We start from the raw sequence: 15,912 nt of genomic DNA on the forward strand, positions 1-15,912 counted from the left end.
ACAAGAGTGGAGCAGGTCAATCCCCTATAAACCAGGGATTCCTCAGAGAAGTAACACCAAGGAACAGTACCTCATCAAAGATAACAAGTAAAGATACTTCAAATGCTAAAGCAGCAATGCAGAAATACAAAGAACTTTAAAAATCAAGGAAATATGCCATCACCAAAAGATCAACAATTCTCCAACAGCTGAGCCCAAAGTCCCAGCACACTGCAATCTATCTGATAAAGAATTCAAAATAGCGGTATTGAAGAAACTTAATAAGCTACAAGAAGAATTAAAAACAGCTCAGGATATTAGGAAAAGGATACATGAACAAAATGAGTTACTTGTAAAAGAGATTGAAAATACAAAAAAGGGCCCAACAGAAATTCTGGAGCTGAAGAATTCAATGAATGGGATGAAGAATGCAACAGAGAGCATCTGTAGCAGAGTAGAGCAGATGGAAGATAGAATAAGTGACTTAGAGGAAAGGAATTTTGAAACAAAGAGTTATACCAGAACAAAGATAAAGAATAAAAATGAGGGGAGAAAACCTACGTGTTCTATGGGACTCAACCGAAAGGGAATACATTTGAATAATCAAGAATCCAGAAGGAGAAGAGAGGGAAAAGGGTGTAGAAACTTTTTGAAGTATAGTTGATGCATAATATTATATAAACTGCAAGTGTATTGTATAGTGATTCACAATTTTTAAAGGTTATACTCAATTTATAGTTATTATAAAATATTTGCTATATTCCCCATGTTGTAAAATACATACTTGTAGCTCATTTTATACCTAATAGGTTGTACCTCTTAATCCCCTACCCCCATATTGCCCCTTCCCCCTTCCCTCTCCCCACTGGTAACCACTAGTTTGTTCTCTATATCTGTGAGTCTGCTTCTTTTCTGTTATATTCACTAGTGTGTTGTATTTTTTAGATTCCACATATAAATGATATCATATATATAGTATTTGCCTTTCTTTGTCTGACCTTTCACGTACCATAATGCCATCTGAGTCCATCCATGTTGCTGCAAATGGCAAAATTTCATTCTTTTTTATGGCTGAGTAGTATTCCATTGTATAAACATACCACATCTTCTTTATCCATTCATCTATTGATGGACACTTAGGTCACTTCCAAATCTTGGCAATTGTAAATAATGTTGCTATGAACATTGGGGTGCATGTATCTTCTCAAATTAGTGCAGGAGTGGAATTGCTAGGTTATATGGTAGTTCTGTTTTTAGTTTTCTGAGAAACCTCCATACTGTTTTCCACAGTGGCTGTACCAATTTACATTCCCACCAACAGTGTTCTAGGGTTCCCTTTTCTCTACATCCTCACCAACATTTGATATTTCTGTTCTTTTTGATAATAGCCCTTCTGGCAGGTGTGAGGTGACATCTCATGGTTTTGACTTGCATTTCCCTGATGATTAGTGATGTTGAGCATCTTTTCATGTGCCTGTTGGCCATCTGCATTTCCTCTTTGGAAAAATGTCTATTCAGTTCTTCTGCCCACTTTTTTTTTTTTTTAAGTTATACAATTTTTATTTATTTATTTATTTATTTATTTATTTATTTATTTATTTATTTATGGCTGTGTTGGGTCTTCGCTTCTGTGCGAGGGCTTTCTCCAGTTGTGGCAACTGGGGGCCACTCTTCATCGCGGTGCGCGGGCCTCTCATTATGGCGGCCTCTCTTGTTGCGGAGCACAGGCTCTAGACGCGCAGGCTCAGTAATTGTGGCTCACGGGCCTAGTTGCTCCGCGGCATGTGGGATCTTCCCAGACCAGGGCTCGAACCCGTGTCCCCTGCATTGGCAGGCAGACTCTCAACCACTGCGCCACCAGGGAAGCCCTGCCCACTTTTTAAATGGGTTGTTTTCTTGATGTTGAGTTGCATGAACTGTTTATATATTTTGGATATTAACCCCTTATCAGTCATATCATCTGCAAATATCTTCTCCTATTCCGTAGGTCGTCTTTTCATTTCGTTGATGGTTACCTTTGCTGTGCAAAAGCTTTTAAGTTTAACTAGGTCCCATTTGTTTATTTTGCTTTTATTTCCTTTGTTTTAGGAGACAGATCCAAAAAATATTGCTATGATTTATGTCAGAGTGTTCTGCCTGTGTTTTGCTTTAGGAGTTTTATGGTATCTGGTCTTACATTTAGGTCTTTAACAGAAATTTTAATTAAAGAAACAATAGCTGAAAACTTCCCAAACCTGGATGAAGACTGAACATCCAAGTTCAAGAGGCTAATACATCACCCTATCATCTACTGACAAAAGATCTTCTCCAAGACACATTATAATGAGACTATAAAAAATCAAAGATAAAGTACTAAAAGCAGCCAGGGTAAAAACAGAATGTAACCTACAAAGGAATAGGATATCAGTGGATTTCTCAGCAGAAACACTAAGGGCCTGGAGAGAGTAGAATGGCATATGCAAAAGGCTGAAGATAAAAACTGACAGCCAGGAACACTCTATCTGGCAATGTTATCCTTCAGATAAGAAAGAAAAAGACTTTCCCAGGCAAACAAAAGCTGATGGAGTTTATTATCATTACACCTGTGATGCAAGAAATGCTGAAAGGAGTTCTTCAGGCTGAAAAGAAAGATGCTAATCAGCAACATGAAAGTATACTAAAGTATATAGTACACTGGTAGAGGTGGAAAATACATAGGCAGATTTAGAAAACTCCACTCTATAATAGAATGGAGCGTTAAACACAACTATAGTGTAAAAGTTAAAGGAAAAGTATATTAAAATTAACTATAGCTATTATAATTCATTAACAAATACACAGTATAAAAAGAGGTAAAATGTGACATCAGAAGTATAAGAGGGAAAGACTTGAGGAATTCTCTGGCGGTCCAGTGGTTAGGACTCTTCACTTTCACTGCCGAGGGCCTGGGTTCAATCCCTGGTTGGGAAACTTAGATCCTGAAAGCTGTGTGGTGCGACCAAAAAAAAAAAAAAAAAAGAGAGAGAGAGAGAGAGAAAAATATAAGAGGGGAGGAATAAAAGTGTGTACTTTATGACAAACAGAGATAAATTGCTATCAGCATAAAATGGACTCTTTATGAAATGTTGTATGTAAGCTTCATGGTAACCACAAAGCAAAAATCTAGAGTAGATTCATTAAACATAAACAAAAGGGGGAAACTGAACATACCACCATGAAGAACCACCAATTTACAATGGTAGGCAGAAACAGAGGAAAAAAGAAAGAATGGAAATACAAAACAAGCAGAAAACAATAAGATGGCAATAATAAGTTCTTATACATCAATAATCACTCTAAATGTAAATGGATTGAATTCACCAAAGACACAGAGTGGCCACATGGATTAAAAAACAGTAAGACCCAACTATATGCTGCCAACAAAAGATTCATTTAAAGCAAATATCAGATCAAAACGAAGGGCTGGAAGAAGATACTCCAAACAGGTGGAAACCAAAAGAAAGTGGGGGTACTTATAGCAGACAAAATACTCAAGACAAAAATGATGACCTGAGAAAAGGAAGGTCATTGTATAATGATAAAGGGGTCAATACATCTATAAAATATAACAATAATAAATATGTATACACCCAAACTATATTTAGGTTCTGAGGTGTTGGGTGCATACATATTTATTATTGGAACTGTTCATACCACCATGGAGAACCACCAAAACACGGGGACCCTTGTGCACTGTTGGTGGGATTGTAAGTTGGTACGACCACTATGGAAAACAGCATCGAGTTTCCTCAAAAAATTAAAAGGAAATCTTGCCATTTGGGACAACATGGGGGCACCTCTAGGGCATCATGCTAAGTGAAATAGGCAGAGAGAGACAAATTCTGTATGATATCACTTCAGTGTGGAATCTAAAAAATAAAACCAAACTCAGAAAAAGAGGTCAGACTTGTGGTTACCAGAGGCGGGAGGTGGGAGGTGGGAAACTGGGTGAAGGTGGTCGAAAGGTAGAAACTCCTTATAAGACTAATAAGTACTGGGAATGTAATGTACAATAGTGACTATGGTTGACACTTCTGGATGGTATATTTGAAAGTTACTAAGATAGTAGATCCTAGAAATTCTCATCACAAGGAAAAAACATTTCTTTCTTTTGTGTCTATAAGAGGTGATGGGTATTAACTAAATTTATTGTGGTAATCATTTCACAATATATGTAAGTCAAATCATTATGCTGTATACCTTAAACTTATACAGCGCTGTATGTCAATTATATCTCACTAAAACTGAAAGATAAAAATAAAAATGATAAAAGGACATTATTAGACATTTTCCCAAAGAAGACGTACAGATGGCCAATAGGTATATGAGAAGGTGCTTAACATCACTTATGATCAGGAAAATGCATATCAAAACCACAATGAGATATCACCTCACACCTGTTAGGATGGTTATCATCAAAAGGTCAAGAGATAACCAGTATTGGTGAGGAAGTGGGAAAAAGGAGAGCCTTATACACTGTTGGTAGGAATGTAAATTGGTGCAGCCATTATAGAAAACAGTAAGGAAGTTCGTCAAAAAGTTAAAAGTAGAACTATTCATATGATCCAGCAATACCATTCTGAGTATATATCCACAGGAGACTAAATCAATATCTCAAAGAAATATCTGTTCATTGCAGCATTATTCACAATAGCTAAGATATGGAAACAATATAAGTGTCCATCAACAGATGAATGAATAAAGAAAATGAGGTATATATAAATCTATCTATCTATCTATAGAAGCTAGAAGGCATTTTAGGCTAAGGGAAAATAGCCAGACAAAGACACATACTGTATGGTATTACTTATATGAGGAATTTTTAAAAAATGTCATAGTGACAGAGAATAGAATGGTGGTAACCAGGGACTGGGGTTAGGGGGAAGGGGAGATATTGGTTAAAGGTGCATACTTCCTGGTATATGATGAATAACTTCTGAACACCTAATGTACAGCATGGTGATTATAGTGACTATAGTTAATATATTTCATACTTGAAATTTGCTACGAGAGTAGATCTCAAGTGTTGGTAATGATGTGAGGTGATGCATATGTTAATTAGTTTGATGCTAGCATCAAGCTAATTGTTTTACAATGTATGCATATATCAAAACATTATGTTGTACCCCTAAAATATATACAATTTTTATTTGTCAATCATACCTCAATAATGTCGGGGAAAAATAATTTTTAAAAAAGGAATTGCTTTCCTATATATACCTGTAATGCACAAGTAGAATTTGAAATTTCAAACACAACTCCATTTATATAAACAGCCCCCCCCACCAAAGTTATAATTAGGTATAGCCCTAACAAAATATGTACAAAATCTATATAAGGAATATAAAAACTTCTAATGAATGAAATCAAAGTAGAACTAAATAATTGGAGGGATGTTCCTTGTTCAATGATAAGAAGATTCAATAATGTCAGGATGTCAGTTCTTCCCAACTTGATCTATAGATTCAATGTAACCAAAATCTCAGCAAATAATTTTGTAGATCAACAAGCTGATTCTGAAGTTTATATGGAGAGGCAAAAGACCCAGAATAGCCAGCACAATATTAAAGAAAAACAAAGTTGGAGGACTGACACTACCTGCTTCAAGACTTACTATGAAGGTACAGTAATCAAGACAGTGTTGTACTGGCAAAAAAATACATCAATGAAACAGAACAGAAAGCCCAGAAATAGACCCATACAAAGATAGTCAACTGATCTTTGACAAAGGGGCAAAGGCAATACAATAGGGCAAAGAGAGTCTTTTCAACAAATGGTGCTAGAATGACGGGACATCCAAATGCAAAAAAAAAAAGAAAGAAAGAAAGAAAAAATCTAGACACAGACTTTACACTCTTCACAAAAATTAACTCAAAATGGACCACAGATGCAAAGCTATAAAACTCCTAGAAGATAACATAGGAGAAAATCTAGATGATCTTGGTATGGTGATGAATTTTTAGATACAACACCAATGGCATGACCCATGAAAGAAATAATGGATAAGCTGGACTTCGTTCAAATAAAAAACTTCTGCTCTGGAAAAGACACTGCGCTGGGTCTTCATTGCTGTGCGTGGGCTTTCTCTAGTTGTGGCAAGCAGAACCTACTCTCGGTTGTGGTGCGTGGGCTTCTCATTTCGGTGGCTTCTTTTGTTGCGGAGCATGGGCTGTAGGCACGCGGGCTTCAGTAGTTGTGGTGCGTGAGCTCAGCGGTTGTGGTGCATGGGCTTAGTTGCTCCGCGGCATGTGGGATCTTCCTGGACCAGGGCTCGAACCCGTGTCCCCTGCATTGGCAGGTGGATTCTTAACCACTGCACCACCAGGGAAGCCCTGGTACAGCCACTTTGGAGGACAGTTTAGTGTTTTTTTTATAAAGCTAGCCATACTCTTACCATATGATCCAACAGTCTTGATATTTACCCAAAGAATTTGAAACCTTATGTCCACACCAAAACCTGCACATGGATGTTTATAGCAGCTTTATTTATAATTGCCAAAACTTGGAAGCAAGCAAAATATTCTTCAGTAGATGAATGGATAAACTGTGGTACATCCAAATAATGGAATACTATTCAGCACTAAAAAGAAATGAGCTCTCAAACCATAAAAAAAATGGAGGAAATTTAATTGCATACTACTATGTGAGAAAGAAGCCAATCTGAAAAGGCTGCATTCTTTATGATTCCAATGTTGACATGAACCTAAAACTGCTCTAAAAAAGTTTAAATCTTTCTAAAAAAAAGTATGCTGCCAAAAAATGTGAGAAAAAAATATTATGGAAATGTCTCAGAAAGTTATTTAATAAAAATAGTATGTTATTTTTCTAGATTTTGTTAATGTGAAATTTCTCAAAATTTGTAAATTTGTAGTTTGTGGTTTTTTATCGTTTTTAATAAATATTCACTTCTATACCTAATTTTTTGTGCATAAGTTTATATTCCTTTCCTTAAAGGGCTACCTTCCACAAAATGGATAAGCTGGAGGTCCCCCCAAATGCTGGATTCAACTCTTGGGCTTCAACTTCAACTACCCTTTATAAATACAACCCTTCCTCAGTTTAGCTGTCCTCTGACACTCCTACAAAAACATCCCAGCAATACCAACCAATTGACATTGAGATTATGCTATCTTACACTATTTTTATTTATGTTCTGTGTTTTTTTCCGTCTCCCTAGCTAGCCTGCACACCCCATTATGGACCCGTTCATCCAGTCATTTGTGCATTGAAGAAACATGCCTTGGATCTGTCATCCTTCACTCCTTCATCGTTCCTAGATAGGCCCAGATTCCAGAGTCCAAGGTTACTAGTTGCCTAGGAGATGCCTGCTATCTGATCATGATAGCGATGATACACATCCTGGGCTTAAAAAAAGCCCCACCCCACCCCAATTCTCTTCTGATGTCTCAGACTCGTCTCTCGGGCCTCTACCCAGAACTAGGAGTGATTATCCCTCCCTCTCCACACCTGCTGGGTGTTGTAAAGATCAGTGAAATTGGTCCATAAAATGTGTTGAAATCAAGAAACTGTTGCTAAGGAAATGTGAGTCAGAGGCCCCCAGATTGTTTCTTCACTTGGAATCTTCTACCACTCCAAATGGATTGTTCTTTCAACACAGAGGGACCTAAAGTAAGTGTGTTCCCCCCTATTTTTTGAGTCCTGAGAGGTCAGGCCCAGGTGTGCTCAGGGACCACTGGATCCTCTGAGACACAGCATGGGGGGCGGGCCTTGGGCTGCAGGTCTGCTGCCTCATTGGGCAGTGGGACAATCAATCCCAGCAGCCTGGCCCAATCAGAGAGCGGGCAGGGTGCTCCAGGCAAGCAGCCACGGACTGATTCAACAAAGATGCTTAGAATATTCTCCAGCTGAAGCCCTTGCCATTTTGGGAACACGATATGAGGTGTTCTGAAGTAGGAGAGCCAGCTCCTGTCACAAGGAACCCAAGAGCAGTTTCCCAGACAGTGAAAATAGTACGCTACCATTTCTGTGTATTTTTTTTAAAGGGACAGAAGAACATATGTCAGAATTCATTTTTGTTTGAATATGGTTGGACACATAAGAGACTAATTTAAACATTATGGTAAGTGGAAGAAGCCAGGCACAATAGGCCACATATTATATGGTTCCATTTATATGCAGTGGTAAGAGTGGGCAAATCCATAGAGAAAGAAAGGAGATTAGTGGTTGCCAGGTGTATGGTCAGGCCATTCAAGATGGCTGTTGTCTTGTTCCCTGTACATCCCCTGCTTGACCAGTGCCTGCTTCACTCACATGACTATCCAATCCCCTTAATTATAGGGCTTAATCAGTAACTGCCTATGCACTTGCTCCCTGCCCAGCCGCTGGTTTCCCTGGTAACTGATGAGCCAACCTGACCTCGATTCCCCCTATAAATAGTAGCCTCCTTCTCCCCAGAGCAGTATGGGTGTTGTTATGTCCTGCTTCCGTTGGTCGTACGCGGTGGAGTATTGCTCCAGGACCCTTTACTTCGGACTGGTAAGATTCCCCCGTCTAGTAAACTGTTGAAGTCTCTGTCACTGTCTGCGGGCTCTTTCTCTGGTCCTGAGGCTGAGCAGTTACAAGGCTTGCAGGCCTGCGGGGTGCAGCCCAACAATTGGTGAGCCAGCTGGGAAGCCGAGGAAACTCCCAGGAGCGCCGCGATGTCAGGAAATAAGGACGGGAATGGGAAGTTGTAGGGGAAATGCCAAGGTGGCCGTCCACTAGCATGTGGGACCTGGAAGTCTGAGTCTCTTTCCACTTTCAAAGTGGCAGCCCGGTGCTCGTGGCTCATCTCACTGCACGGGGATGGCTGGTGAATACAGACAAAATGCAGTGACCTGGATTATCTATCAGACGTTTGGGCGTTATCTGGTCCGGTAAGACAAGTATACCCCTGACCCACCACCTCTAAGCGATTACAGACACAGGCTTTAGGGTTATTAACGCAGGGATAGACTTGTGAGCTGGATGTGGCTAGTTAACCGGAAGGGTTTGGTTGGGACCTGGGGCAACGGCAAAATAATGAGTACCCTTGGGCTTCTGGTCCCAGCTACGAAAGGGGTCAGAGCAACGATATAGTGGGATGGAACAGCTATATGCCGTCTACAGTGTGTTACAACAGGTGGGAGATGTTACAGAAGGTCTATCTGAGTCATCAACGCAGAAAAACAGTGCGGGGTCTAGAATAGCTGTGCATAACATACGGGACCCCCATGGACATCGATAGTGACCAAGGAACCCACTTTACTGACCAGGAAGTTCAGGAATGGGCTGATTAAAGATGACATATGCTGGTATTTCCACCTGCCTTATGACCCCACTACTGCCGGGCTAATGAAAGGATGAATGGACTACTTAATAGAGGCTGAAACCCGCTCTCAACGTGTGGCCCAGGAGGCTAACTCAAGCCCTATGAACCCTAGCTGAACGTCGCAGGAGTAACCATCCCTGTGGCTAAGCCATGCTAACCCAGAGGCAACTAGTCAACACCATCCAAGTTCAGCTATTGACCACCGAAGGACCATTGCCAGCTATCGATCAGGACAGTAACTTGCTTTTGCCCTGGCCGTGGGATCCACCCCCAGGAGAACACATCGTATGTAAAACGGCCTGGGACTGGCAGGTAAGTCCCCCGTGATTTGGGTTTGCTGCCCCGTGGGGAATAGGATTTGAAAGATCTCACCTGTCTTCTCCCCGGCCCCAACTAAGCCGCCTTTTATTAACCATGTGGTCTGTGGTTACACCGCCTCTCCAGTGTTCAGCATCGGCTGTGGGGACCGAGGGTAGATGGGTGGTATGGTACTGCAGGCCAGGACAAAAGCCACAGGCAGGGTGGTGTTATCTCAGGATGCTGTCACTGCTTGTATTTTAATGGTCGTGATCTCCCCTGTACTGTGCCTGTTGAACGTCTTACAGTTCATCCCTGGTCTGAGCAGAGGGAATCTGTTCACGGGTTGGGCGACAAGGGTGGCCTCGCTGTGAAATGAGTCTCATTGCTGGGTCTCTAGTGAGAAGTCATTGTCATCTTCCTCCGGACTTCCGTGAGAAATTGACCCGATTAGCATCTGGTTCCAAAGTTTGCCCACCTCTTGGTGAATACCTATTTTTAGCCATAGGTATCTTACGCTTGATACTGTCTAGCTGCTGGTGTCTGTAGTGCATTTGTGGTATTTGGTTGCAGCGACCCTCTACCTGCCTGACCCCAGGGATATCGCGGGAGAGGTGCGGACAAGATTGTAAGGGTTGGGTAGAGTGCTGTACGGGTGGAGTGTACGGTCAGGCCACTCAGGGTGGCTGTTCTCTTGCTCTCTTTACATCCCCTGCTTGACCCGTCCCTGCTTCACTCACATGACTATCCAATCCCCTTAATCATAGGGCTTAATCAGTAACTGCCTACACGCTTGCCCCCTGCCCCAGCCGCTGGTTTCCCTGGTAACTGATGAGCCAACCTGACGTCAATTCCCCCTATAAATGGTAGCCTCCTTTCCCCTCAATTAGCGAAGATTGCTGCCACATCCTGCCAGTGGGGAGTTCCTTTAGGACCCTTTGCTTCAGATGAGTGAGATTCCCCTGTCCAATAAGACATTGATGGCTCTGTCGCTGTCTCCGAGCTCTTTCTTCAGTCTTGTGGCTGGGCAATGAAGAGGCTTGCAGGCCTGTGGGGCAGAGCCCAACGCCAGGGAACAGGGGAGGGAGGAACAGAGAGTGGCTGCTGAATGGGTACAGAGTCTCTCTTGGGGATGGTTTGGAACTGGATAAAGGCGATGGTTGCACAGCATTGCAAATGTACTTAATGCCACTGAACCATACACTTTAAAGTGGGTAAAATGGTAGGCTAATTTCAACATCAGTAACCTTCACGACAGCAGACAGGAGAAAAATAGGTGGATGGGGACAAGGACGGGAGGGAGGTTTTTCACTCTGTAACTTCTTATACTTGGGATTTCTGGAACTTAAACCAACCCATTCTTCTCAGCCTGCATGTATGTCACATTGGTTTCAGTATTTGGATGAGCTAGTTAAATAGGAGCACCACTTTTTTGTTATCCCAGAAAAACAATGCATGTTCTGGAAGCCTGGAGAAGCAGCTCAGTCTGCAGACAAGAAGCAACGGGAAAAAGAGCTGATGCCTGTGCAGGTCAATTAATCAGCGCAAAATTGCTCTGTGCTGAGGCAGAGAAAGACCTGCCAAGTGGAACTGCCCTGCAGCATCTTTTCCCCACCTGGTCCCTTGGGACACAGAAAAGCAGGGAGTGGGTTCAGCACCATCTTTCTGTAAATGCAGATTTCATCACTGGAGCCCCACCCACCCATCCCCCCTCCTTGCCAAGCATTGCATTAATTGCTTGTGATGAATTCCAGCTTCTCCCACATCCAAGGTAGTTAGCTCAAGAAGTCTGCTCTTGAGTTGCTTACGCATCTGTGTCCCCTCCCTCCAACCCTGACCCCAACCTCCATCTGAAGACACTTTTACAGGCGGGGGCACCATGTGTATATAGCTGGTGGCGGGCTGCCCTTCCCGGTCCTTTGCTCCCCTTGGGCTTCGAGAAGTTCATCCATTCAACTCGGTTCTGTCTGGTCCTTCCTTTGAGGCTAAAGCTTCTTCAGAGAATTTTCTTGTACTCCCTTTACTCAAGGATGAGGTTACCCACGCCCTAATCCAGACAAGCGTCTCAGTTGTAAGTTTTTAGTTTTTCCTGGAAATCTGAGTCAAGTGTCCTGCTGTGAACAGGAGTCCAGGGTCCCTGGAGAGCCTAGACGCCTGTAATATCATCCCTTACTCTCTGAGCTGCTGAAAACTAGTCTTCCAGCCCATGGCAGCACAGACAGTGATTTTGAAAAGTGACAAGGCTAGTTAGGCTGCAAACTGAAGGTGGGTCAGCATTGGTCCCGGTAAATCTCTGGCGCCCCCAAGTGCAAAGAATGAGCTGTAGAATGACTACCTTGCAAAGAAAGTACCCTAAGAGGATTCCTGGCCCTGGCGCTTGCCTCTGGCTGCGATTCCCATACAGGGTACAGGTGGGCACCGCCATGGGAGCCTTCCATCCGTGTGAAGAAATATGCCAGGGGTTCGGGAAGGGAAGTACAAGGCTTGGGAAGTGAACACTCTTTCTGACGTGCTTTTCTGTGGCCACGCCCTCATTTGAAGCGACTCTGCTGGTTTTTAAAAAAATTTTTTTAACTAAAATGTTTTTTAATGGGAACCAGAGATACGGTTACCCTTACATAGTCTGACACAAAAAAACCCGTGGGTGATCAGGAGTTGGAAGGTTACAAAATAATGAGGGTAGCACTGGGGACAGGAAGAAAGCTGCTCCAGAACCTCAGGAGCCAGGCTAATATTCCTTCTCCCTGCGATGCTGTCTGTGCTCACCCCTGGAGTCCACCTTGCCAGGCCCAAAGCCCCCTCTGTCCCCACCACCCCGGCCCCCTCGGAAGCCCCCACCGTCCCCGCCTCGGCCTCAGTAGCTGCCCCGATCATAGCCTCCTCCGCCACCACGACGATCGTCTGCATGGTTACCCCCCATATGAGAGCCTCCTGGGCCCCCCCCTGGGCCCCCTCCCGGGCCGTCTGGGTTAGGGGCCTTACACTGGTTGCATTCATTCCTCCAAGAGAAGTTCATGTTCTCACACGTGGGATTAGGACACTTCCAGTCCCCTGCTCGCTGCTGTCTGCCACTGCCGCCACTGGGGAATCCTCGGCCACTGTCACCACTGCCACCGCCTCCATAGCCTCCACGGCCTGTGGGTCCTCCTCGGCCTCCACGACCACTGTCACCACCCCGATTGAAGTCTGCTTGCCGGGGAGCAGATGAGACCTTGATAGGATTCCCAGAGAATTCTTTACCATCAAACCAGTCAGTAGCTGCTTTAGCGGTAGGTGGGTCATCAAATGACACTGTGCTATGCAGCTGCTTCCCACTAGCTATCTACTTTACATTTGGTGGTGTGTATATGTCCATGCTACACTCTCACTTCATCCCGGCTTATCCTTCCCCCTCCCCGTGTCCTCAAGTCCATTCTCTACGTCTGCGTCTTTATTCCTGTCCTACCCCTAGGTTCTTCAGAACCTTTTTTTTTTTTTAGATTCCATATATATGTGTTGGCATACAGTATTTGTTTTTCTTGCAGCTGCATAGAACAGGGAGATCAGCTCGGTGCTTTGTGATCACCTAGAGGGATGGGATAGGGAGGGTGGGAGGGAGGCTCAAGAGGGAGGGGATATGGAGATGTATGTATACGTATAGCTGATTCACTTTGTTATACAGCAGTAACTAACACACCAATGTAAAGCAATTATACTCCAACAAAGATGTTAAAAAAAAAAAATGATACTGTTGCCTCTCCCTTCAGCTTGCTTGTTTCCCTGTCTGTGTACAGATTAATCATGGGCTGTCCCGTCTTCTTGTTTGCCTTAATGATCCCAATCTGCTTGAAGTAATTGGCTACAGACTCAGTCGTAACATTCTCGCCCAGGGCTTGCACGAAGATGGTTGGCCAGGGTCAGTCCTCCATGAGTTGGCGGTCGTTACAACTGCAGCAGCGGTGGCCGTGAACCCAGAGGTCGTGGAGGCGACTCTGCGTTCTTGCCTCACTTTTCCTCCTACCTCTAGAAAGCCTGAGCTTTCTAGATCCCAAAATAAAGAAAAAAGCCCTTTACTTCCTGGGCCCAAGTTGCAGCCTCTTGACATCTGACTGCCACTGCTTCTCTTTGAAGCTGCACAAACTCATTCTTTCAGAGACCCCTATATTCTCCATAGAAATTCCCCAAGTAATCTTTCTATGAAGGTCAGTTCTGTTGATCAAGATTCATCAGGAAAGAGTGATCTTGGGGCCTCCTCCTTTTTATGGAAGACTTCATTTTATGGTCCAGTGTCTTGGTCCTGTGTCTGTACAATAATGCAGCTGTCATTATGTGAAGGCTTCTTTCTCTCCAAGGGGAGAGCCCCTCTTGTAGTCAACTGCCTGGGGAGAAACGTGGACCCCAACCCCTCTCTCCTCAGGGAGATGCAGCCTGAGATGCAGCTCAACTCATGTTACCTTGTTGCTCAAAACCCTCATGCAAGGACTCTGAAGATGATCTGGTCCTACCCCTTCTTTTTTTTTTTTTTTTTTTTCTACCCCTTCTTTTAAGATGAGGAAACAGCACCCCAGAGACATCGACTTTTTTTTTTTTTTTTTAACCGAGGTCAACCCCCTTTAGCAGAGTACCTGGGGGCTGCAGCCAGCCTCCTGACTATCTCCTGAGCTTCCATCCCCTCTGGCCCTGGAGTCTTCCAGGCTCAGCCCCTTCCTGCCTTTCGGCCTTATTTCCTACCCTGCTCCTCTGTGCTGTCAAATCCCTAACGTTCCTTGTTTTCCTCCTTCCTTATTTGGCTCAACCCAGATGCCACTTTCTCCCAGGATTCCCACGCAGAAGTGCTCCCTCCTTCCTGGGGTCCCTTGGCTTCAGGAGGTGCCTGTCCTAGGACATCAGACTCTCCAGCTGGTGTGAGCCATTCCCCAGTAAGCCGTCAGCATCCAGAGGCAGGAGCCAAGTCTTCGTCACTTCAGTCTCCCTGGAGCCCGGCACCAGCAGCGCACACACAGTGTAGGTCTCTCAGATGTTAGCGGAACACAAACGGATGAATCTTGGACACATACTGGAACCAGGAACAGTTACAATGAAAGTTGGGAAGTGTGTTCTGTTTGCTCACTGTGCTTTCCAGACTCTGTATTTTGGACTTTATGACAGTGGCTATACCCTTCACCTTGACGTGAATGGGCACCTGGGGGGACTAAACAGAAAAGTGCAGCCAGAGGGGCCTGAGCTCAATGCTGGGCTCCCCCATCCAGAACAGGGGTTGGCAAACCTTTGCTGTAAAGGGCCAGATGGTAAATACTTTCGACTTTATGGGCCATACAACTACTCTGTCACGACGACTCAGCTCTGCTGCAGCATGAAAGCAACCATATGCACTATGTCACTGAACGTGAGTGTGTCCCAATAAAACTTTACACAAACAGGCCGTGAGCCCCAAACCTGGCCTGCAGGCTGTACTTTGATGACTCCAGACTTAAGTGAGGGAACCTGGCCACGTGGCTTAAATTCTGAATCTGTTTCATCATTTGTTTTTTTTTAAAAAAAAAAAAAGTTGAGTGGAAAGTGCTTCCTGCGTATGGCCTTGTATGGGAATGATAGAGTAATTGGACTAGGGGAGGTAAGCTCTGGGCACCAGGCCTGGAGCATGTTGCTTGCTTCCTCTTTTCTTTGTCTCTTCTTTCATTCTTTTAGGTGTCCAAAGTCTTCCGCTAATGTTCAGCAGGTGCTCTGTGGGAACTGTTCCATTTGTAGATGAATTCTTGGTGTACTTGTGAGGAGCGATGAATTCCGCGTCCTCCTATTCCGCCATCTTGACTTCCCCCTCACCCCCCGTCTGCTTGCTTAGTCAATAGTAATTCATATGATCTTTTAAAGTCGGCCAAAGACTTCCTAAGTGTTTGTTAGCTCATTCTCACTCCACAACTTAAAATAGCTAGGCTTAAAGCCAATTGGAATGAACAAAAAAGGAATTTCAGGTACCTGAACCTGTTCCATCCAGGGGCAGTACTGGCTGGACACATGTTTTGCACATGCTGTTCCTTCTGCCTGGAATGCCCTTCCCTCCCCTCCCTCACCTGCCTGCACCTGCAGCAAGTCCTTCTCAACCTCCAGGGTTCAGCACATTCTTTTGGGAAGCCTTCCCTGATTTCTTGCCTAAAAAATCTTCTCCCTACACCAGCTTTTAAATCCTCTTCGTAGCATTCTTCATAGTTGTGCTTTAACATTTATTAGTTGAATAGCGTTTTCTTCCTTACTAGTCTACAAGCTGAGAGAATTGGGCGTGCCCAGGAATCACCAGGCCATCTTATTAAAATGCGGGTCCCGGTTTAGCA

General features: G+C 43.8%; 1 protein-coding gene across 4 annotated transcripts in view; it reads left to right on the forward strand.

Moving 5' to 3' along the window:
• Window positions 1-15,912, forward strand: part of COA1 (cytochrome c oxidase assembly factor 1) — a 234,945-nt gene that overhangs the window by 31,872 nt on the left and 187,161 nt on the right. For 3 of the 4 annotated variants that reach the window (XM_068550313.1, XM_068550312.1, XM_068550314.1), the window contains exon 1: window positions 8,431-8,493. The exons of the other annotated variant lie outside the window; for it this stretch is intronic. In XM_068550313.1, the coding sequence (XP_068406414.1) occupies window positions 8,431-8,493 (63 nt within the window). Of the gene's footprint in view, window positions 1-8,430; window positions 8,494-15,912 lie in introns of those variants that run through there. 4 annotated transcript variants of the gene reach the window in all.

The sequence above is a fragment of the Eschrichtius robustus genome, chromosome 8, assembly GCF_028021215.1.
Source record: "Eschrichtius robustus isolate mEscRob2 chromosome 8, mEscRob2.pri, whole genome shotgun sequence".
Taxonomy (NCBI): domain Eukaryota; kingdom Metazoa; phylum Chordata; class Mammalia; order Artiodactyla; family Eschrichtiidae; genus Eschrichtius; species Eschrichtius robustus.